The sequence below is a fragment of the Carya illinoinensis genome, chromosome 2 (assembly GCF_018687715.1).
Source record: "Carya illinoinensis cultivar Pawnee chromosome 2, C.illinoinensisPawnee_v1, whole genome shotgun sequence".
NCBI lineage: Eukaryota > Viridiplantae > Streptophyta > Magnoliopsida > Fagales > Juglandaceae > Carya > Carya illinoinensis.
In genome coordinates this window covers 23,708,348-23,731,454 of record NC_056753.1, presented here as the reverse complement: position 1 = coordinate 23,731,454, position 23,107 = coordinate 23,708,348, and the positions used below count along the sequence as shown (strand labels likewise).

General features: G+C 37.9%; 1 protein-coding gene across 1 annotated transcript; it reads right to left on the bottom strand.

Moving 5' to 3' along the window:
* Positions 1–1,357: 1,357 nt before the first annotated feature.
* Positions 1,358–2,422, bottom strand: LOC122301806. Its single transcript, XM_043113183.1, has one exon. The coding sequence runs from the start codon at positions 2,420–2,422 to the stop codon at positions 1,358–1,360; it is 1,065 nt and encodes a 354-aa protein (XP_042969117.1).
* Between the last annotated feature and the right edge of the window lie 20,685 nt (positions 2,423–23,107).

The window sequence follows — 23,107 nt, the reverse complement described above, 5'->3', positions numbered from 1 at the left end:
CTTGCAATACGGCTTTGAGAAGAACTTCCTTACCTGCTGCAGATAGAAACTTAGCTTTCCAGTTAGTAACTCGAGACCAAGTCCTGTCCACAAGATTATGGAACTCTGCAATTTTCCTTCTACCCACAAGTGCTGGTAATCCCAGGTACCTTTCAAAATTGCTACAAGAATTTACCCCTGCCTGCTTCAGAACTTGGTCCCTCACACCCCGACCAGTGTTCTTGCTAAAGAAAATGGAAGACTTTTCTTTGTTGAGCACTTGGCCTGAGGCTCTACCATAAACTGTGAGAATGTCAAGCACAGTAGCCAGCTCTTGGGGGTTGGATTGACAGAAGAGAAGGCTATCATCCGCAAAAAATAGGTGGTTGACTGATATGGAACCTCTCCCTATTGGTGCAGGTGTAATTAGACCAGACTGTTCTGCATTGTTCAACAAGCCAGTGAGATCTTCAGCACACATGATAAAGATATAAGGGGACACGGGATCACCCTGTCTAAGGCCTCTAGAGGGTCTGAACTTCCTTTGAGCTTCCCCATTAACCAAGATAAAGTATGAGACTGAGTTAAGGCAGGATTGAATGAGGTTAATCCAGTGGGAGGGGAATTCCATCTTTACCATAACTGCTTTGACAAAACACCTCTCTACCCTATCATAAGCCTTACTCATGTCTAGTTTTAAGGCCATACACCCTTTTTTCCCCGACATCCTTAACCTCATAGAGTGTAAGGCTTCATAGGCAACTAGAACATTGTTTGAAATGAGTCTACTCGGCACAAATGCACTTTGGTTCAAGGAAATGAGTCTAGGCAATATCACTTTCAGCCTATTTGCAATTGTTTTGGATACAATCTTGTAGATAACATTGCAAAGACTAATTGGTCTGTATTCACCAACTTTCTTTGGCCTTGCAACCTTTGGAATGAGTGATATATAAGTGTCATTGACTTCCTGGAGAGAGCCATTATGGTTGAGTACCCCCAGGGCAAAAAGACAGACCTCACTTCCAACTACCTCCCAATGCTTCTGAAAGAAATGGGCAGGGAACCCATCAGGGCTTGGAGAGCCGAGAGGGTTCATTTGAAAAGCTGCCTCTCTCACCTCTTCCTTAGTGAAAGGATTTTTAAGCCACTGTGCCATCTCACCATTTAGTTTTGAGCTCATAGACCCCAAACACTCTTCAAAACCAGTTGGGACAGAAGTTCTAAAAAGGGAAGAAAAATAACCTGTGAATACCTCCCCAACTTCCTCCTTCTCAGCTACAATCCTACCTTGAGGATCCTCCACACTTCTTATAGTATTTGTTTTTCTCCTCTGAGATGCATGTAAGTGAAAGAACCGTGTGTTTCTGTCACCAGACTACAGCCAGTGTTGCTTGGCTCTCTGACGCCACCTTAGCTCCTCCACTGCCATTGAATCCTCCACTGTTTTCTGTAATTGAATCATGGAAGGGATATGTGTCCCAGTACCAACTTGTTGGTACTGTCGAATCTGGTCCAAAGCTAGTTTAGTGGCCTTCTGGTTGGAAAATTTAGTTTCTTTCTGCCACTTCTGCAGACCCCTTTGGCATGCGTCCAGCTTATGTCTCACTGTACCTGCCCCATGCCCTCCAAGATTAAGGCTCTTCCACCCCTCAGAAGCAACTTTTTGACATTCTTCACTTAGATCCCAGGCTGCTTCATACCTAAAACAAAAGCCCTTTCTTTTCCTGCCACTGTTTGGTTTCTGTTTTGTGACATGCAAAGGGGAGTGATCTGATTTTACTGCTGCTAGTACACTGCAGGTTGCATCACTAAACATCAAGTTCCATTCTTTATTTGCCATTACTCTATCTAAGCGCTCCTTTGTGAAATCTCCCCCACTTCTATTATTTGACCAGGTAAATTGAGGCCCCTGAGAGTGTATATCACTGAGATCACATGCTTCTACTGCTCTTCTAAAGTCTTCTATCTGGCTATAAGGTCTTCTAGCTCCACCCACCTTTTCTTTTTGGTCCAATATTTCATTGAAATCTCCAGCACAGAGCCAGGCAGTAGGATTGGAGGGTTTTAGCATTTCAAGAAGGGTCCAGCTACTCTTTCTCTTTGCAGTTACCGGGTGTCCATAAAAGCCTGTGAATTGCCATGCTTGGCCTGTTTCAACCTCATGTACTAGTGCACTTATGTGCCATTTTGTGTAACTAATGACTTTGACTTGCCACTCCTCCCTCCACAGAAGAGCAATTCCTCCACTCAAGTTGACACTATCGACTGCAAAACACCCATACATTTGCAACTGCAGCCTCACTTCCTCAAGTTTTTGTTTCCTGCTCTTAGTTTCCATCAAGAAAACTAAGAATGGGTTCTTTTCCTTAGTAAGATTCCTAAGGATTCTAACTGACCGAGGGTTCCCAAGCCCTCGGCAGTTCCATGTTAGGAGACTCATTGATTATGGCAGGGCTGGGGGCCAGCCACTGCCATTGGTTGAAGGTTTTCAGTTTGGTCCACCCTTCTCTTTTGATTCTTCCTCTCATATTCCTTCTCATCAAAATGTCTTTTGAGACTACCTCTAGTACAGATCTTCAAAGGGTTATTAGAGATTTCTGTTAAAACTTTCCTAGTGTTCAGGTTAGTGCTGATAGCCCTCTCTCTTGCAAGCCTTTTCCATTTTCTACCCATCGTGATTTCACCCTCCCTGATAGAGTTCTTACATGAACCAACATGCTGAGTGATACCACCTAGTTCCTTTCCACTGCCTGGATCTGTTTGAGGTCCCTCAGAGGTTGAAAGTTTTTCCCGTGTTGATTGATGCTGTAATGTTTTAATATTAACTACCTCATGTTGAAATAGACTTGTGTCAGGGTCCAGATCCATACCTTTTGCTTGTGTATGGTTTTGGTCTGTAGAGTCAGCTACCAGACTGGCTGTCTCCTGTATGTACGACCCTAGTGGCACTTTTGGGGTTGAACTTGTAACTCTCTCTTCATTGGGAAAGTCAGAAGTGCCAGCTGTAAGTTCCTCATTGGTAGCTTGCACTCTAGTTTCCTTCTGTGTCTTGCCTATTAGAGGGTCATGTACCAACTTTTCTGCTTCTGTCAAGTCAAGCACGTCCGAATCCTGTTCATACATAGCCTTCTGGTATCCTGACCCAGGCTCGCCCCCTTTGTCTGTGCTTCTCCCTTCAGGTTGTCGTTGGTGGTGGCTGCCACCATGAGAGCCACCATACTTTCGACAGTCAAAGATATTGGTCTGCATTGGTTGGGCTCTAAGCCAAGGACCAAACTGTTGTGGTTGATTCTCTCCTTCCTGTTGTTCATACCTCTGTCTCATGCAGTTTCTTCCTCTATGGTAGAGAATCCCACATTGAAAGCAAAAGCTTTGAAGCCTCTCATATTTGAAAGAAATCCAGTGACGTTGGTTATTGACCACCATCCATTTTCCTCTCATCAAGGGTTTGTGAAGGTCTATAGCCACTCAAACCCTCATGCATCGACCCCATGCACGTCCATCTGACTCAGCTTCCACTCTAATAACATGACCGATGGATGCCCCTAACTCAATGCCAACCTCTTCTGTCATTGTTACTAATGGAAGGTTGTGCATCTGTACCCAAAAGGGCTCATAGCGAAGCTTAAGGTTGTTGATGGACACCTTTCCATCCAGCTCTTCCACCATTAGCAGACACCGTTCAAAAAACCAGGGCCTCCCACTCAGCACCTTATCTTTGTCTTCCAGATGTTGGAATTCAATCAAAAAGCACTGATCTCCTAGCTCCTTGTATCTTACCCAGCCCACCAAACGCCATATGTGGGACATGGTAGTTCTGAAAGCCTCACTGTTCACATTCTTCTCCGTTAGAGCTCTCCCAACTATGCAGAAATTACCTTTTACATCTCCCTGGTCGATCCCCTCCTGCTTAACATGTAAACATGTGCTTTCCTCAGTTGAGAGGTTTAACCTCTCCCAACATTTTGCTAAGTCCTCCTCCTCCATATCTCAAGTTACGCCTAGACACTAGGAAGACGAGGCAAAAAGGACCACTCTCGTTAACACAACAAAACTAAAACTAAAACTCACAAGATGTGAGACCAAAGCCTCCACTGGAACTCCAATGAAGGTACTGAAGCCTTACTCTGACTCTAGAGAGCAGAGAAGACACTCCCGAGTAAGATCTTTCTCTGATCCAAGGGATTCAATTGCACAGGTTGCGCTTGTACTGGAGGTGGAGGAGCAGTAGAGGGGGTACAAAAATAATCCAACGCATGTGTCAAAACTTGGCTTTCTTAATCATGTAGCCAGGATACCTTGGAAAATGATCAAATATCATTTCTAGGATTCTATATATAAACAAAAGAAAAGAATAGGAATAAACACAAAATGCACTTAAGACTTTTTAACTCTACTTGGTTTTGTGGAACCTCATGTTGTGTACCGCTCACACTGTAATTTCGTCTATCTTCCCTTGATAAGTGACTACTCTATGCATATCAACAAATATTGAGAATAGTATCTTAATATTATTCCTAAGATGAAATTTTCCTATCTAAACAATCAAGCTAGAACTTTCAAGTTGTGCAAAACTTAGTTAAAAAAAATACCAAAGGCACCCAGATTAACAAATGGAACTTCTTACATGAATCAGACAACTATATGACTTGAAATTTCTAAAAAACTAATAGTATCTAAAACAGTTCTTATACATATGTTAAAAAATAATGGTGTAATATACAACCTCAGTTGTGGACAATCTCCTTCTAGTACTCGGTTTCTTACGAGCCTTCTCAATAGGGTGAGTTCTTCTCTTACTTGTTGGTCTTCGTTTACTCCAAACAGCTAATGGACTAAGAAGTTTGCCTGTTGTGCCATCTATGGGAGTAACCAGACCAGTTGTGAAAGTATCTTCATATGAATCGTCATCCAGGTATTCTGACTTCAACTATTCTGGCCGACTGATCAATTTCACACAGTTTTTCACGGCCTTTATGGCATTTGAACACAATTTATAGAAGCAATTTTGGATCCGATCAAACCTTTGTCTCTCAAGGTTGCTCCTCGCCTCATAACTACTTTTTACATGGATATATTTTCTCTTTATATCATTCTTCCACCGATTCAAAATATATTTTGGTGGAACTTCACTCTTATCTAACTATGCCAGAATACGAAGAGCATGTCTACATAATATTCCCCCAAATTCAAATAATTTGCAGCTGCATGTAATATCAAAATCTTCTTCATCTATGCTCACAAAATAGTTTACATGTTTAATGAATCCATCACTCAGTTTAATTGCATCCTTGACTACTGATTACGCCCAAAGAATATTGCAATAGTTGTAATACAGTTTTGGGATATCGATTCCACAGGGAGACAAATTAAAAAAATGACATAAGGAATAAAGAAACTAAAGAAAAATATTAATTGATTAAAGGAGAACAAAGATTAATTTTAATGCAAATTGAAGTGAAGCAAAGTTACTAACGGAAGAAATACTCAAATTTGATGAATAATAGAGTGTCGGGAATCCCTTGCACAATTTCGATATTTTAATTATTCTTAATTTATTGGATAACTTAATTAGGAACTCAATTCTAGATATTCTCAATTGGAAGGTATAGATTCATAAACCAAAATTAAATCAAATGTAACCCTTTGAAAAATCATTCACTACTTTTAAAATACGTAAATTACTATCCTTATTGAGAAAAATCCAACGACAATAATATACTCAGGGAGCGATATTGCAGCAAAGAACTAAATTATTATAGATAAATAATTGATCCAAACATAATTAAAGAACTAATCTATTAAATAGAAAAAGCATGACTCAATCCATAAATAGAATAAATTCCATTATTATTCGGAGAAGAAAACATCAACAATAAATTGAGAATAATAAAATAAAAGAGTTATAATAATTGAAAATCAAATACATAAATTAAAAATACCATATAATGTGCAAGTTCATCCCTAGCCCTAGTTGAGAATTTAGTTACCCATAAATATAATGGACAACAAAAATCTCCAAAGAAAGATAAAGCAAACGGCGGTCATGGAAGTGATTTTCTCCTCTCCTCAAAGCTATCTCTTGTGCCTCTCCCTCCTCTCTATTCCATGCTAATGATATACTTATATAGGGTAGGAAAGAAACCCTAATGTCTTCATAATTTCCTCATATAAAAAATTGCTTAAATTTTAGGACTCATCTTGGCAGCTAAGTACTTGCTTCAGGAGTTCGAATTTGACAATCCTTATTAGAGACAAATTTATAGCCCTTTAAGATAGATTTCTAATGCATTAAGAATCGTATCAATCCAACATATGAGTAAAAATTTAAGGCCAAAATACTAAAATATGTCGACTGTCTTCTAACAAATTTCAGATTTGGACTTCTTGCAATTTCCTTTTGTGATTTTTTTTTCTTGATCAAAATTGTTTTCAAACCCCATGAATCTCCTCCTTTGAATTTGACTGGGCTTTGACTTGCGCTTTTATAAATTCTAAAATTAAAAATAAAAAAAACTACTTAGGAGTATCTCAACGTAAATAAAAACTCAACTCAAGAATACACATTAATTTCTATAATTTCTATTCACATTTTTGTATTTTAATCCAATAATAGGGTATTTAAAGTGCATTTTTACACACTCATCACCTACATACGTATATTTTGCACTGTCACCCCCTAAATACGAGGTAGTAGAATATAAAAATCCTCAAAATTCTTCTCGAACTTCCTTAAACTTGGCAATTGTGTATGTTTTTTTAAATTACTTCTCAATAGGATAGTGAGAGATGTGAGGAATCTCAGTGTTAAATGAATTGAAGTCAGCAATTGCTTCATTATCTGCCTTCCTCCTAAGGATTGAATCGTATTGGTCAACAAATTGTTTTAATATGGTCCTAGAGTGAACGTAGTCATCAAAAAAAAATATTTATGCCCTCACTACGTTGTATGGTTGATATTCTAGCCCAAAAAGAATTTTTAACGTACACTGGCACCCAAAACCGCCTATTAGCATGAAGCAGTCCCAACCAAGCATTATCGCGAAGATCATTGGTTTCAAGCAATTCACTCCATCGTTCTTCAAACTCATTCTCACTTAAGTCATATACACATTTGTGTAGACTACCCTTGATCTCATCATATCGAGAATGTGATCCAAACCTCTCCAAAAGCTTCTTCATGATATGCCACAAACAAAAGTGATGCCTAGACAATGGAAACACCCTTGCAATTGCAAGTTACATTACCTTATCTTGGTCTGTAATGAATACATTTGGTGGTCGATCATTCATATACTTCAACCATGACTCAAACATCCACTCAAAAGTATTTGCATTCTCATTGGATATCAATTTACAACCGAATAGAATTAACTGACCATGATGGTTCACAGTCACAAATGGTGCAATGGTATTTTATAAGCATTGGTAAGGTATGTGGGATCAAAAGTGATAACATCCCTGAATGATTGATACGCAGCTCTACTTTGGGCGTCTGCTCAAAAAACATTCTTTAACCTCATGTCAGAGCCCACATTGATTGTATAAAAAAAGTCTGCATTTTTTTCTACATATCCTATAAGTAATTAGTTAGACCTTCAATGCCTCCAACTCCGTGGCAAAGTTGTCATTCTTTCTCAATATAGTTTTGACATTAATTTTGCCTAATGGCACATTCTCATATATGCCCAAAAAATTGTGGACTCTAAATAGTATAAATCAAGCAATATTTTTTTAATAGGTATAAATCTAGAATTATAGAATCTACCAAATATATTTATGTTTCTATCTCTAGAAAGTTGAGTGAAACATATATGAAATTCTGATCTCATTCGATCTCTAAAAAGTGTAGTCCTAATTATACTTCTTTTTCTTTTTTGTTGGGTTTCCCCTAATTATTTCAAGTTTTGGTTTGGCTAATAAGCATATGTGCAGCTTTCTTATCCATTAAACTAATAAAAGAGTAGAAGTTATGAATGCAATGCCATTGGTCACGCATTAAATTTTTTATCCATGACATTAGTGTTCCGAATCTAAGAAGCAAATACCAATTGAGATACCTTCCACTATCTAAATTAAAAGTTTTCTTAATTTATTTGTAGCCTTTTTTATGGTATTTCTTTAGGGTTTTAGATCTGGAATATGAGTTTTTCATGCAAGAATCATATCACTTTGCATTTCCTTTTCCTTTTTGGTGGATGGATATATATTATAACTTTGTTGTCATGGTTTTCTACATTCTAGAGAGAGACGCTCCTACATCTCTCTAGAAAACACAACAAATAAACCAAGCCGAGGGAGGTGGGAGCCTCGGCTCCTGCCTCCCTCCCTCCCTCCTCTTTTTTCTTTCTTTCTTGCTTTCCCCAAGCTCTCTACTTTGGGTTCTTTTTTGTGTTTGTGTGGGTCAATAAGGCGATGGTGGCTGTGGTTATGGAGGCTTAAAAGCCCATCACCATGCACGGATTCGAGGCTTTCCCCCCAAAAAAAACATGCTACTGGGTGTGGGTCCTTGCACGATGACGGTGGAGGGTCGTGGTTGGCTGTCTCACCAAACAGAAACGCGCTGCGGGGCGTGGAGGTCTTGCACGATGGGGGTGGAGGGGCTGGGTTTTACTGGCCGACTCCGAGTCTGTCACCAAAATATAACACGTGAATGGGCGTGACGATCCAGCTCGATGGTGGTGGAGGGCCTTGGAGTGACTTGGCCATGGGTGGTGGTGCTCTCAGATGCATGTTTTGGAAGGCTCAACTGGACAGAATGCATGGGTGGATGGCTCTATGTTGGGCATGAAATGCTCTGTCTTTGGCCAAGGAAAACAGAGGAATGCATGTTGATGTGCATGGGTAATGCTCTGTTTCTGTTTCTAGGATGGGCTGGACAACATGAAGACAGCCGGCGATCGAGGTTGAGGTGATGCATGATTCATGAACCGTCGTGAGCCCTGGAAGCAGCACCTTAAGGCAGCGTGGTTATGACATTTTTCTACATCTTTGGTGCGGCATAAGGGGTAGTACGTTTTTTACGGTTTTGGGGCTCACAGGGCAGACCTTTCCGACGGGCTTGGAGCGTGGTGATCGGTACTAGCGTGAGTTGTGGGGGAGAACAACCCTTGCGGCTGAGCGTTGGGCTTTGTGAGAGTGCCAAACGGAGAGGGAGCAGGTGTGAGTGGGCAGGTGCTGAACGCAGAAGAACATGGGTGTTGTGTCAGGCATTCACGGTCAAAATGGGATTGGGCAGACGGCGTGGGTTAGGCACTCACAACCTGTTGGTTGGTGGGCCATGCCGCCATAGTGTTTATTTTATTGTTTTTCGTTAGGGTTTTGCGATTGTTGCTTTATTTTATTTTACTATGTCATTTAGGTTTAAATAAAATATATTGAAATAGGTAAGTCCCTCTCCTCTTTGAAGGATGAGGGTTATGAGTCCCTTTCTTCTTTTGGAGGAGAAGGGTTGTGAGTCCTTATTCTCTTTTGGAGGATGAGGGTTGGAATGAGTTTTTCTCGCAGACAAGTCGAGATGGATACTTCTGTTTTACAGAGTCTCACATCTCAGAATGGTTTTGTCATTAGAGAGCTTTGAAGTTTAGACATTGTCCGACGCAATGAAAGTTGTGTACGGAAAAACTTATAACTGATGAGTAGTTGGCTTGTAGTCGGGACTTGTTACCTGTGTTTATTAGTCACAGGTGTAACTTCCTTCATGAATGAATTGAAGTCTATTTAAAAAAAAAAAAAAAAAAAAAAAAAAAAAAAAAAAAAAGTCTGTTGTCATGATTGTACAACCAAAAAAAAGTTTAGTTATTTGAGCAGTTGAGATTTTGGAGTCCTTGTCTATGATTCCACTCGAAAGTGCCATCAATGGATCAGGAGGTAGGTGTTTCTTTTTTTTCTTTTTCTTTTTTTTTTCTTTATTTATTTATTTATTTTTTCTATTTTTTAGCTTTCCATTTTGTTCATTATTGGGCCATTAGGCTAAAGAAGCTCCACTTTTGCCGAGTACACCCTCGCCTATGGATCATGTGGCACGGTGGCCATGGCAGAAAGCTAACTCTTTGGGGCATCCCAATAGCGTGAGGTAGTACTACAACTTCTTTTTCTTTATGAGAAACAAGCTGCATGGTTTTAAAAGTTTTGATAGGGTAAACTCCTAAGCAAACCTCTTTAACTAAGATGAGATATAACACTAGGTTTGTACACAACTTCAATTAAAAGGTGGCTACTTTACATACGTTCAATGGTGGGACTAGTAGTGTTAAGTTTTGGCTGGTTGGCCAATGTATTCATACACAATTACAGGGAGAATTCTGCAAAAGGAAATGTGCCTGGAATGCAACTATAGTTTGGGTGCTCTTTTACGTAGGAGTATTTCATCTGGATTCAGGTATATAAGACAAAACTACCTATAATTTTTACCTGAAGCTTGCATGGAGTGAATGTGGAGTTAGGGGGTCTAAATCAAAAAAAGAGGGGAGGGGGCCAAATCCGAATTGAGGGGCGTCGAGTTTGTGGAGTCATATCGGTAGTGGAGTTTCAGTGTGGACCCAGATCTCGTTGAAGATGGGGCCGAGTATAGTGATCGACACTTGAGGGAGGCGGCAGGTGGACGCGTTTTTGGGTCCCACGTTTTGGGTTCAAATATGTTTTTGAGCTTCTGTGTGGAGCCTTCCATCACTAGAGATGGGGCTGAGTTTGTGGTGTTCGATGCCGCGATGATGGGGGTAGGTGGATGGGTGGGTGGGTTTCAATAGATCGATTTTCTCGTTACAGCTGGTGGGAAGGAGAGAGTTGTCTTTACACAGAAGAAGAAACAAACGTAGGTGGGAAGATTGTTTTCTATCTTGCACAAGCCACATCAACACTACAAGTCATATGCCAGGTCGAATGGTCATCTAAAGTGGGCATAACCAAGTGACAAGGTAGCTTTTTCCTACTGGAAAAGTAGGAGAGCAAAGGAGGAGTTTCAAGGCATCTCGGTAGCACATGCGCTAGCAAAGATGGGGAATTTGGAAGCCAAGAAACTACCTATAAAGCACATGGAACAAGGAGGTCGGGTATGGAGACAGGCTTGAGAGCCAAAATAATGAAAACAAGCAAAAAATAAAAAATAAAAATAAAAAAAGGGGAGAAAGCCATTTGAAAAAGAAAAAACAAAAAATAAGCAAAGAAGGCTTACGAAGTGGTGACATGTAATCACCATACCTAGAGGGTCTTGGAGTTAGTTCTTGTCACCTAAAATCACATCCAAATAGTACATTGATAGACTCCAAATATCACAAGAAAAACAACTCTATATCTCGTGAATCTCCTTTCATAAAAGGATACGTACTTCCCTATAAATAATATCAAAGAAATCCTCCAACATATATAATAATAACAATAAAGAACTCCACAAAATCTAGTAAAATCAGCTATGTTCCAAACATACTAGATCAAGAAAAAAGGCAAAGTTCTCCAATTAAGACTCTCCAATACTCCTACCGTACTTATGACATTGCACTCAATTAGTATTGCTAATGGATCCTATTCTTGATTCCCACCTGAACTATCAAGATCAGTAATTGGATGAGTTATCAACAACTCAATAAGTAGTGAACATATACCAGTGTGTAAACATGAGCTAGTAGCACAATGTGGAACAAAATATATTATCAAAATATCAGAGTGACAATTCAGAAATAGTCATATACAAATGTCCTTTGGCATAACATAAATGAGCATCAACATATCAAAACATATTTCATCTTTAACTCCCATGGTAGGGTTGTGCTATCTCCAGTAGCCAAATATGGAGGAAATAGCAGTGAGATCTTCCCCTTATCATTCTGAGAGCCCTAATGTGCACACATGAAAAATCACGTAGAAAATCATTTTGTTTCCAAAGTGGATACACTTAGAAATAGAGATGTTGGTAGCAACACAATATCAGAAATCATAGTTTTACATTCGTGGTTAGGTCAGAATGAAAACAAAAGAAGATATAGATAACATGATCATATACAAAATTTTAGGTTTCATATTTGCTCTTGCTACACAGTTGAGAACAGAATGTCAAAAATTTGCTCATTTTTACACCAATCACGACAAAATATTTTTATTTTCTTATTTGGATACAATGAGTAATGCAGAACAAAATGACCGAGCTTGTTTCCAATGTTCCAAAACAAAAATATAAGTTTTTCATAAAATCAACCTCAGTCCATTTTTTGGCAAAGTTTAGCATAAGAACATCGTTTAACTGACTCTTGTAGTGTATTATCTAAGCCTTGGGTCTAACCTCTAACAATATCACAACCTAAACAAAAAACATTCATCCAAGGGTTAATAACACAAAAAAGTACAAAATTAACTTCATTAATGAAAACCCATAACCCAAACTACAGATTCAGCATGCATAAATCCATCACAACATTCAAAGAAATTCACTACTTCCAAAAAACTAGCCCATCCTCCTGGTATTTGCTTAACCATTTAACTCAAGCTCACTATTATTCACAAATTCATTCCTAACATGTTATACAATAGTCCACATGTTCAAAAATAACTTACACTCGACTTATCAAACAAATAGACAACTACATTCACTTTCGACAAGTCAAACCAACATGTCCAATAACCCAACAACCTCCATTAAGTCTTCTCTACCCACAACACTATAAACCCCCATACCCTTGGCATGTCAAGCAATAACCTAAACATCCACACAATAGAGTCTCCTCACCCACAACAACACAAACCAGAGACTCCCTAGATGTCAAACACCCAAACATCCCATAACCCAACATATCAAGCAATCAAACAGTCCACACTTACAAGTCAATTCCTTCCTTAGTCTCCAACATTATATTCAAAAGAACCTCCACACACCAACCCACTATGTAATCACCATCTTAACAATTTCAAACAGACAAATAGAGATAGGACAACCTTCCATGAGACACCAACATACAAGTCACATATTAACAATGCGATTACAAGACTATAACTTACCCACATTGCGGTGTTCTATCTTAGTTCAACACAAAATGAGAGAGAGTGTGTATGTGTAAAGTCCAAGCCTAGATGAAGACTCAGCCCCTGAAGGACTAAATTGCACTTTGGTCTTCTTTTTCCTTTCCATTTCCTTTTTCCTGAAATTCCTCTTCCCCCAAGAATTTCTTTCCTTCCTGTTTTCCACCTTCCCATGTTTTTACAGTTTCTTTTATTTTATTTTTTCCCAGCCCAATCTAAACTCAATAGACCCACTCTCAAACTTTCCCTCTCCAAGAGATTTTTGGTCTTCAAGTGTTATGGTTCATGCGTCTCACCAAATCTCAGTGTCCTCGTCAACCTCTTGCCGCTCTCTTGTGGGAGACAGTAAAGCTCTCACCCACTCTCAGTTTTCACTCACATACACACACACACTGACACCCATTCACTCTTTGTTCTCACTCTCACACACCTACACATACCGATTCTCACTCACGGAATTATCTTCACAAAGAGCTCTTCCCTATCGTGCCACTCCATTGTTACAGACACAGTCTCTTATCTCCTCTTCACACAAGTAAAACCTGTACACTCTTCAACACGATGGTTCTCCTTCCCTTTTCCTTTTAACCCACTATTTCAGTGATGCTATTTTGGTGTTTCCCTTGTTGTCATAGTGAGCCAACCACTGTAAACATTGCACGCCACCAAGTTGGTAATTTTGTACACTGGAATAGTATTGAATGGGTTAAGTCTCTTAACTCACACATTGATCTTAGTTTTGCACAACCTAAATTTTCACACAAATCCCTCACAACATGCCCTTTGTTTTCCCGTAAGCTATTTTTCCTTCAAATTATATTAAAATTTAATTATTGTTGGGTGGTGTGAATACTAATCACAAGGTAGTAATCTAGTCCTAAGTAGCCCTATATCACTCACAAACTAGCAAATCATCACTTCAGGATTGTGAAAGGTAATCATGAGCGCTAGTGTTGAATCCATGACTTATGTTAAAAATTCTTTTATCTACATCGATTGGAATATTTGTGCTATTATGATATTCATAAATGAGTCAATGAATTATATGAAACTTTGGTGACAGTGCTGGGTGGTTTGGAATTGTTGTGGTTGGTTGGGGTTGAAGTGAAGGTGTGAATGGAGCTTTTAGCAACGGCGTTAGCGTACTAGGTGATCAACCAAAAGTCCGTCTTAGGTGCAGGGGAATAGAGAGAGAGAGAGAGAGAGAGAGATCGATATAGTGAGAGGAACATTGTTGGAGAGAGGAACAACATGAAGAGAGATAAATAGAAAGACTGGCGATGAGGTACGTATCAGCGTTAGCAATGGGAACCCAAGTCAGAATGGACAACATGAGAGAGGGACCAAGAGAGGGGATTATTATATAAAGACCGTATGGAGGGGGAGGCAGTGGGCCTTTTGGTGTAGCGAATTGCTACAGCATCATGGTGGGGTGGCTCAATTCGACGGCAATATGGATACACAATGACTACGACAACCAGATAGATGAAAGAGAGAGAAAATGAGGGAATAATAATAATAATTTTAAAAAAATAAATAAATAAATAAAAGGAGAAATAGGCTAGGAGCTTACTGGCTTCAACTAATTTAGCTGAAGGAGCTTGTTGGCGACTAGAACCTGATGAGGAGGAGGTGGTAGAATGCAACACCTGTAACGCCTTGGTCCCAGAGGTCTAGGGAGTTAGCTCATGTCTCCTTTCATCATCTCCCATAACACAATTATATACTCCAAAGAATCTATAAAATATTAATTTATTTGTTCAACACAAATATATATGTTTCTCCATAGGGACACCAAATAAATACCTCAACATAAAATTAATATTATGTGAAATTATATTATTTATTAATAATATCTTTTAAAATATAGGAATATAAGAAGTAATAGTAAGTGTGAAGTTTTATTTTGAACAATTTAAAAAGAAACTGACTAAGTCTATTTTTATTGTACGAAATTTTGCTCTTTACTTTAATAGATTTTGTTATCATTATGTTAAGAGAATATTAAGCTAGGGATGTATTTTACATGGGCTTAGTTTTAATTGAGTAAAAATATTAGTCATGCACTTTATTTTTTATAGAAATAATTTACAGTTTAATAGTCAAAGAAATTAAGTAGATATCGATGAATTTGAGAATTGATGGTATTTTAGGATTATGAGAATTTTAGGTTTTGAGAAATTAAAATAGGTTATTTTAAGTATTTCAAGTTCAATTATGAAATAAGTGCTCAATTGAAAAATTTACTCAAGCTACATGACTATGCTATAGGTGACGATTGACATTCCTCGCATTGTTGTGAGGCAATTCAAAGAAGTTAAGAAGTACATGTAAGCGAGGTTCCTATGCTAGACTTTGCAAGAAAAAAAAAATAAACTGAGGTTGATTTTATGGCAAATGTGCATTATATGTTTTGAAAAGAAATATGAAAACAACCTCAGTCATGTGTTCTGCATTACTCACGAAACTTTGTATAAGAAGAATGTATTTTTTGTAATGATTGGTGTAGACATGAGCTATTTTTAATATTCTATTTCTGAACTATACAAAAAGGAGCGGATATGAAATATTAGAACTTTTGCATTTTTAAGTGAAAATGCTCTAAATTTGTTTTTAATGTTATGAATATGATAAGAATTTGTTCTATATTCTGTTTTGGTATGATATGGCATTTGAAAGACCTTTGGCATGACATTCTAATTTTGTTTTGATTTTGATTTTGATTCTATTTTTGTATATTTCGTTTAGTTATGGCCTTACCATGAGTGATAATAGTGGTATACGGCTTTGCTGCGAGTAATAATAATGGTATACAACCATGCCACGAGTAATAACAGTGGTATATGTATGATATCCGCTCATTCTTTCTTCTTCTTTAATTATGAGCCTCATTCTATATGCTGAGTTTTGATCTATATGCTAAGCCTTGTCCTACGTGCCATACCTCGATGATGTGTTTCAAAAGTTATCCAGGGGATTTCAAAGCAAGATAGGTATTTTAAAGTTTTTGGATATTTTAAATATTCTGGAAATATTTATATATGAGATATTTCTAGTATTATTAGATAAACTTGTTTTAAAAGTAACACAATTATGATATTTTAATGAGCTCTAAAAATATTATAGTTGTGGATAATTACTTAAATTAAATATTTTAGTTATCTTAAAATATTAAGATATTTAATTTTACGTTGAAAACTCTAAATTAAATTAAATAATTTTATTCTCTTTGAGTAATTAACGATACTTCATCATTTTAAATAATGATGAAGAAATATTATGTTATAAACTTTAGTTTATAAAATAATATTATATCTTAATTCCTTTCAGTGTTTTATTTTAAACTTTTGTTTAAATAAAACACTTACAGATTTTCAAATCAATGTTTAAACTTATCGTTAGATCATTTTGAGAATCCTGAAACGAAGGACTTGGATTAACTACCCAAGCCCTACCCTTTTCTTTTCACTTTTTCCTTTCTTCTTTCTCTCTCTCCTCTCTCCTTTCTCTCTCTCCCTCCCCATGCTTGACATATGCACGCTACTCTTCTTCATCGTGCGGGTTGCACTTCCAGCCGCCATGCCTCACCTCTTCCACTAGAGTGTTCCTCTCTAACGAGCGAGCTCTGCTCCACCGGTGGTGAGCTACACCGGCAGTCCTCTCTCTCTTTCTCCAATGGGTCTCCACAACCACATGTTCGGTTGCACCACTATGCACAACTACCCAAGGTGTCTCACCGCCACCATCTTACTCCTTTCGTCACCACGACCTTCCCCAACAATTTTCATGCCCAACAGAGTTTTGTATAGCTGTCACTCTCCCTCACTCTCTAAGGCATGGGTTGCACTATTATGGGCCAATCCACCCTTGTGAGCCACTACTCGGCCACCACCTCGCCACCATTGCTCCACCACATCTTCCTCTACCTCTCCCTAGCTCCCCATGAAGTTCCATAGCCTTCCTTCACCTCAAGCACTCTCCATTCTTTTTGGATGCACTGTTCACAGCGTGATGCCGCCGTGCTCCGCCACCTTTGACCACCATGAGACCACCTTGAGCCTTTCCAAGACCACGCCTAGCTATTCTCAAGCCCAAATTGCCACTTTATGTGGTGGACAACCACCGTACGCGGTGTTAATCGCCATGTACAACTCCTCTGACGTCTTGATCGTGACGAGCAGTGAGTGACACACAGGTTATCTCGTCAGTGGTATAACCCTCTATCTCTAGTTATTTATGTTTATATTAGTTGGTTGGTTGGATTGTAGACTGTGTAGTTAGTAATTATCAAGTTCGCTGTATAGTTGTGAAGTGAAGTGTAGTTGTGAAGTGTTGGGTTCAATTGTATAGTATTTTGGACTGTGCTGTGAGTTTGGGCGTCTAATGGATGCCGTAGTTGTGATACAGTGTGAAGTGTGAAGGGAGTACACGTGAAGAGTACTCTGTGTAGTGCAATGATGCACCGTGTGACGTGCGCTGTAGTGACATGTGGCGTAGAGTGAACAAAGTACACATGGCATGTGCTCTATGTTGTATGGCAATGCATCGTGTGATATGCGTCGTGATAAGAAGTGATGTAACAAAGGATGTACGCATGGTCCATACTCCACGTTGTGTAGCAATGTACCGTGAGGCGTGCATTGTAGCAGTGTGTCGTAGTGTGGATGGAAGAGAGTTCAAATGAATGTACTTTGTGCTATGTCGTTGGATGGCGTAGCGGAGTAGCGTGGAGAGTATGGTGTAGCATCGGGAACTGTTAACAATGTCCTGATGAAATGATGATGTGGCTTGTAGTCTGGGGTGACGGGTGTTCCCTTGTGATTGACTTATGGCTGTGAGTATATGAAAGTGGTGGGAAAAGTATCAGAGAGTGCAACGGAAGCATGATGGGTATCGTGACATGACTCAGGATTAGTCTCGAGCTACGTGATGTGACAAAGGAGCATTTGTGGATGCAGCCCTCTTGTTAAATGTCAGGAATTGTGTAACAGTGTCCCGAAGCAGTGGTGATGTGGCCTGTACTCCGAGGTGATAGGTGTCACCTTGTAGTTGACTTATGGCTAAGAGTATATGGAAGTGGTGGAAAAGTATTAGAGAGTGCAGCGGAAGCATGATGGGCGTTGTGACGTGACTCATGATTAGTCTCAAGCTATGTGACGTAATAGAGGTGCATTTATGGATGTAGACCTCTCCTATCAAGTGTGGGGATGAACTTGTACAGGGTTGGGAAGTAGGGAAAGTCCTATCGATTGGGTCTGAGCAAGTTGGTATCGGAGTATGGAACTTGTTTATACAAGCGAGCGTCCATTGGAATTATAAGTTGTTCTTAGATGATAAAAGGGACAGAGTACATGTGCCTCTGGCAAGACATCTGTGCCGGATAGGTTTACCATATATAATGGATAATCTATTTTCAGAATGATTACATGGTGTTTTAGTCCCAGAGTTGGCTTGAATTCATGTAGCCTGACCGATTTGGAATGAGGATTTAGTATGGGCTAGGATACGTGAAGGTAGTGAAGAGTATATCGTCTAAGGTTGGGATGCATGACTCTGTTGGTAAGAATCATGCGTAGGAATATGAAAATAAAAGAATGAGATGGAGGTCTTAGTGTCTTAACCCTAAGGTGAATCACGGGGATTCACTTTAAAGAATAGGATCCGGTGGTTTTAGCATAGTAAATGGCACGTAAGAGCCCAGGGATGGATGAAGAGTATTCCAAGTGAGGCATAGTTCTATTTTTTTAGAATAGCTACTTTGCATTAGATAGATGATGATGTGAGGTTATGTGTATGCATGTAGGTTGCCATCTGACACACACACGAATAGATTGCATGGAATGAGTGTGGCATGTAGTCCAGGAAAGTATTGCATTCATACTCTTCTAAAGTTTTCTTTTATAAACGAAGAAGAAAATGAAAGCTCTTTCTCTAAAAGGGAAAAAATGAAACTTTTTCTCCACGCAGACACGCTTTACTTAAAAGAAAACAAAGCTTAAGTTTTGAAGTATAAGTATGTAGCGGCTCTCCTTGGCAGCCCCTTTCCACGCACCCAAAATATATACATGTATGCATGTGAATGGATGTTATACATGATACGTATTGTATGTATGTTCACAAAAGGAAACGAAAGGAAGCTTTAAAAGATGCAAGAACAGACGCTTTTAAAATGAAAAGAAAGAAAACTACTTTTTCTAAAATGACTTTTACGAAAAGAGAAACTTCTTTTTAAAACGACTTTTATGAAAAGAAAGAAAACCATTTCTTTTAAATGACTTCGTGAATTGAAGAACTGTAAGGATTGAAATGAAAGAATAGACTGTAAAGGACTAAAATGACTGTAGAGGAAAGGAAAGAATTGTAAAGGAATGAATGGATTGAATGCATGATGTATGAAAATACGTAACGACCACATGGATTGAAAAGGAAAAGGTACCAAATGGACTGGATTAAGTAGATTGCAATGCCAGGTAAGTAGTACTGCTATGCACCCACTGTTACACCCTGACGGAATGGATTCCAAACCTATGGTCACCGGAGGAATCAGGTCCAAAAAATTGCTAACCCCAGCACACATGGGCGTAACAGTGTGCTATGGCCAATGAAAGTGATAAGAATGAACGTATGCATGTTAAGAAAGAATGCATGTATTTAAGAATGAACTGAATGCATGAATGTGCGTAAGAAAAGATGAATGCTTGAATGTATGTAAAAGATGAATGCATGAACAGACTCTTTAAGAAATGAAGGCAGCGATGCGTGGGGAACTATTTCAAAGCATAAAATGTTTTTAAAGAAAAATCCCACCTCGTAATGTTTTTAAAACAAACTAGATGATCATGCATGATAAGTATGATATGTATGTATGGAATGATAAGTGCATAATTGAAAACCTATGTTAATATATTTTGACTGTATGAAATAATACTTACAAGTTATAGACTCATTTTAGTTTTTCTGTGTGCCCTCCCAGGGACAAGATGAGTATGACAGGTCAGAACAGGCACAGCCAAGGGGAAGAGCACGAAGGCCTTGCCAAGGTAGTTTACACAAGAAATTTAAATTATAAAATTTAATGTTTTCCATTGTAATCTTTTAATAAAGAAAATGAATTTTATTATAAGATGGAGTCTTTTGTATCCTGGCATAAAAGGAAAATAAATTTTAAAAGGAACCGTAATTCCCATCAATTTTTATTAAAATTATTTTGATAATAACCCACCACAAGGACAAGTATTACAATACGGCCCTGCCACAAGTACTATTAGTAGCATATGGTCATACCACTAGTGATAATAGTGGTATATGGCCTTGCCACGGGTGATAGTAGTTGTCTCTATTTGAGTGCATACCATTTGTTAACCAACTAATTTATGTTCTGCTTAGCTATCTGCAGATACACAATTCTACTACGGGGGTTAAATATGGTTGAGGGTTAAACATGGATTCTGTTCTAATATGATGCTCTGATAAGATGATGATGATGATGCTCAGTTATACTATGCCAAATGAATATTTTTAGACTTTCGCTTTGATGTTTTTTATAACATGTTATGATTTTGCATTCTGAATTTAAAAATATTTTGTTTTGCATTCTGAACTCTGCACATGCTCATATTTACATACTAGTATATGTCCTCTACTTATTAAGTTGTTGATAACTTACATTTTTATTTCCATAATATTTTTTAGATAATTGTGATGGTTTAGTTGGAAATTAAGAGTAGGAAATATTAGCAAGATTTAACAATCGTAGAGGAATAAGTGCCAAGTAGTAAAAGTAATTGTTGTAGAGTCCTATTTATTAGATTTATTACTTTCTATTATTTTGGATATTTTGATACATGGATGTTTCCGATTCTTTGTGGATATTTTAATATGTTATGTTTACATATTTTTATTTTTTTTAGTATCCCTAAGGAGGAACATATATATTTGTGTTAAACAAATAAATGTATATTTTACAGAGTCTTTGGAGTATATATAAATATGTTATGGAAGATATTTTAAGTAACAAGAGCTAACTCCTTAGACCTCTAGGATCGAGTCATTACAACACTAAACCCTAAACGGAAGGGAAAAATAAGAGAGAGATGAACAGATGAGGGAAAAACCTAGAATATGTGGGGAGTGAAGCACAAAGAGAAGAAGATAGAGCAGTTATGGAGAGAGGTGCACAGTGGGTGTGAAGTAGGGAATATGTGTAGCGGAAAAAGGGAAAAAGAAAGTCATGGTAGAGGAAGAGAAAAACTGAAGGGGAAGGAAGAAACCGTAGGGGTGAAAATGGGAGAAAGAAAGGGGAAAGAAGAAAACAACTTACCAAAATGAAGTAGTTTTGGAGTCCTTTTTTTTTTTTTTTTTTTTTTCAGTGGTTGGGTTGGGTTTACAGACAATGGGTCTAGGCTTCCCAACAAGGGCTTGGGCCTAAAATCTAGGTTATGACATTATCCCCCTCTTATAAAAATTTCTTCCTTGAAAATTGCTTCCTATAACTAAAGTTCACCTCCAACAACTCATGAAGTTGATAAGTTTCATCCTATGTGGCCATGACTAAATCCTCAAGTAATAGCTGCATTTGCCATCCTAAGGTAGTTGCTGTAATCAAAACCCTCTTTTCATGAAAAAGCATCCTACAACACCGATGGGTCCTTATTAATACCATCACATTTTCAATTACTCTGTCCACAATTCATACCTGAGATTCGACTTATAATTGACTATTGCCTTTGTGACTTGCTCATCTTTTCAGATCTTATTTATTAATGGCTATAAATCCATAATGTAACATTATCAACTTACCATGAATTGTATAGTAAAAATTTTAAATTCCTATGTGATCTCAAGTTACAAATAACTCCTCAAGATCCTCAAAAGATTTACTCCCAAACTATCATACTATTAAGTACCACCCTTCTGCCGTGCACTCTGATAACTTCACTGAAATGGCTAAAGTTAGACCTCCTAAATATATCACCATCAAGTCTAATCTAGCCCAACACTTACAGGAAAAACTCTTACTACACTTTTCCTTTTAAAAAATAAACTCATCTCCCAAAACCATGAACTCTTACACATATTCATGGATTGTCTCTTGTATCCTCAGTTAAAATCAATACTCCTTAAAAATACATCTGTGATCGATGACAACATACTAGCACCAATCAATCTAAACACACCAAACTACATAAAGTAGATCTAGCCATAACAATGAGGTAAAGCTTGAAGCTAGAAGGGGTGATCTAAAAGGGTCTACCTAGGATGACCTTTCCAACGATTTCCTTTGGACTGATTTGAAAACTCAAAAACACCTACACCAAGTCAAGTACAAGTAGTTGGATATGATTGAATATATAGAAAAGAGTAGGTCAAAAGTCAAACATAGAATGATGAAAGTCGGGATTAACTGACCTACTTCCTACAAGGAGAGAGGAAAAATCATCTATTAAACGAAGTCACATTTAGTTACGCTTCATACCTGGAGAGTCAAGGATTTAGTTTCTGTCTCTTAAAATCACAACTCAACAATTCAAAAATGTACTCTAAATGACAATGAAAACCACTCCATAACATGTAAAACTCATTTATTTCAATTTGATGTTCCTTCGTAACTAAGCTCCAAAGTGTAAACATAAACAAAGAAAGAAACTCTGCAAGTCTCAAATAATGCACTATTAACTTGAATTAGTAACATAGTAAAGAATTTAATTCATTAATAAATATTGCAATGGTCCTTTATACCCTTTGGCACTTATTAAAAATTGGTAACCCACTTGTGCCTCTCAAGCACTTATTCCTATACGCACAATTAGTCTCGGCCATACTTTATATTCCTAATCTTCAACTTGCACCTTTGAGTCATACGAAAAATATTAGAGATAAAGAGGTGAGATTATCAACAACTCAGTAAGCAACGATTTTATACTAGTATATAAACATGAGCTATTTACAAAATACATAAGACAAACAGTTATCCAAATAGTTGAAACATTTCCAGGAACTTCTTACTTCAATGATCACTATATAATATATATATACACTTGTATGTATGTAAAAAAAGACCTTCAACACAAGTATTTTGAAACAACATCAGAAATAGAGCAGAGACCATGTTTATGCC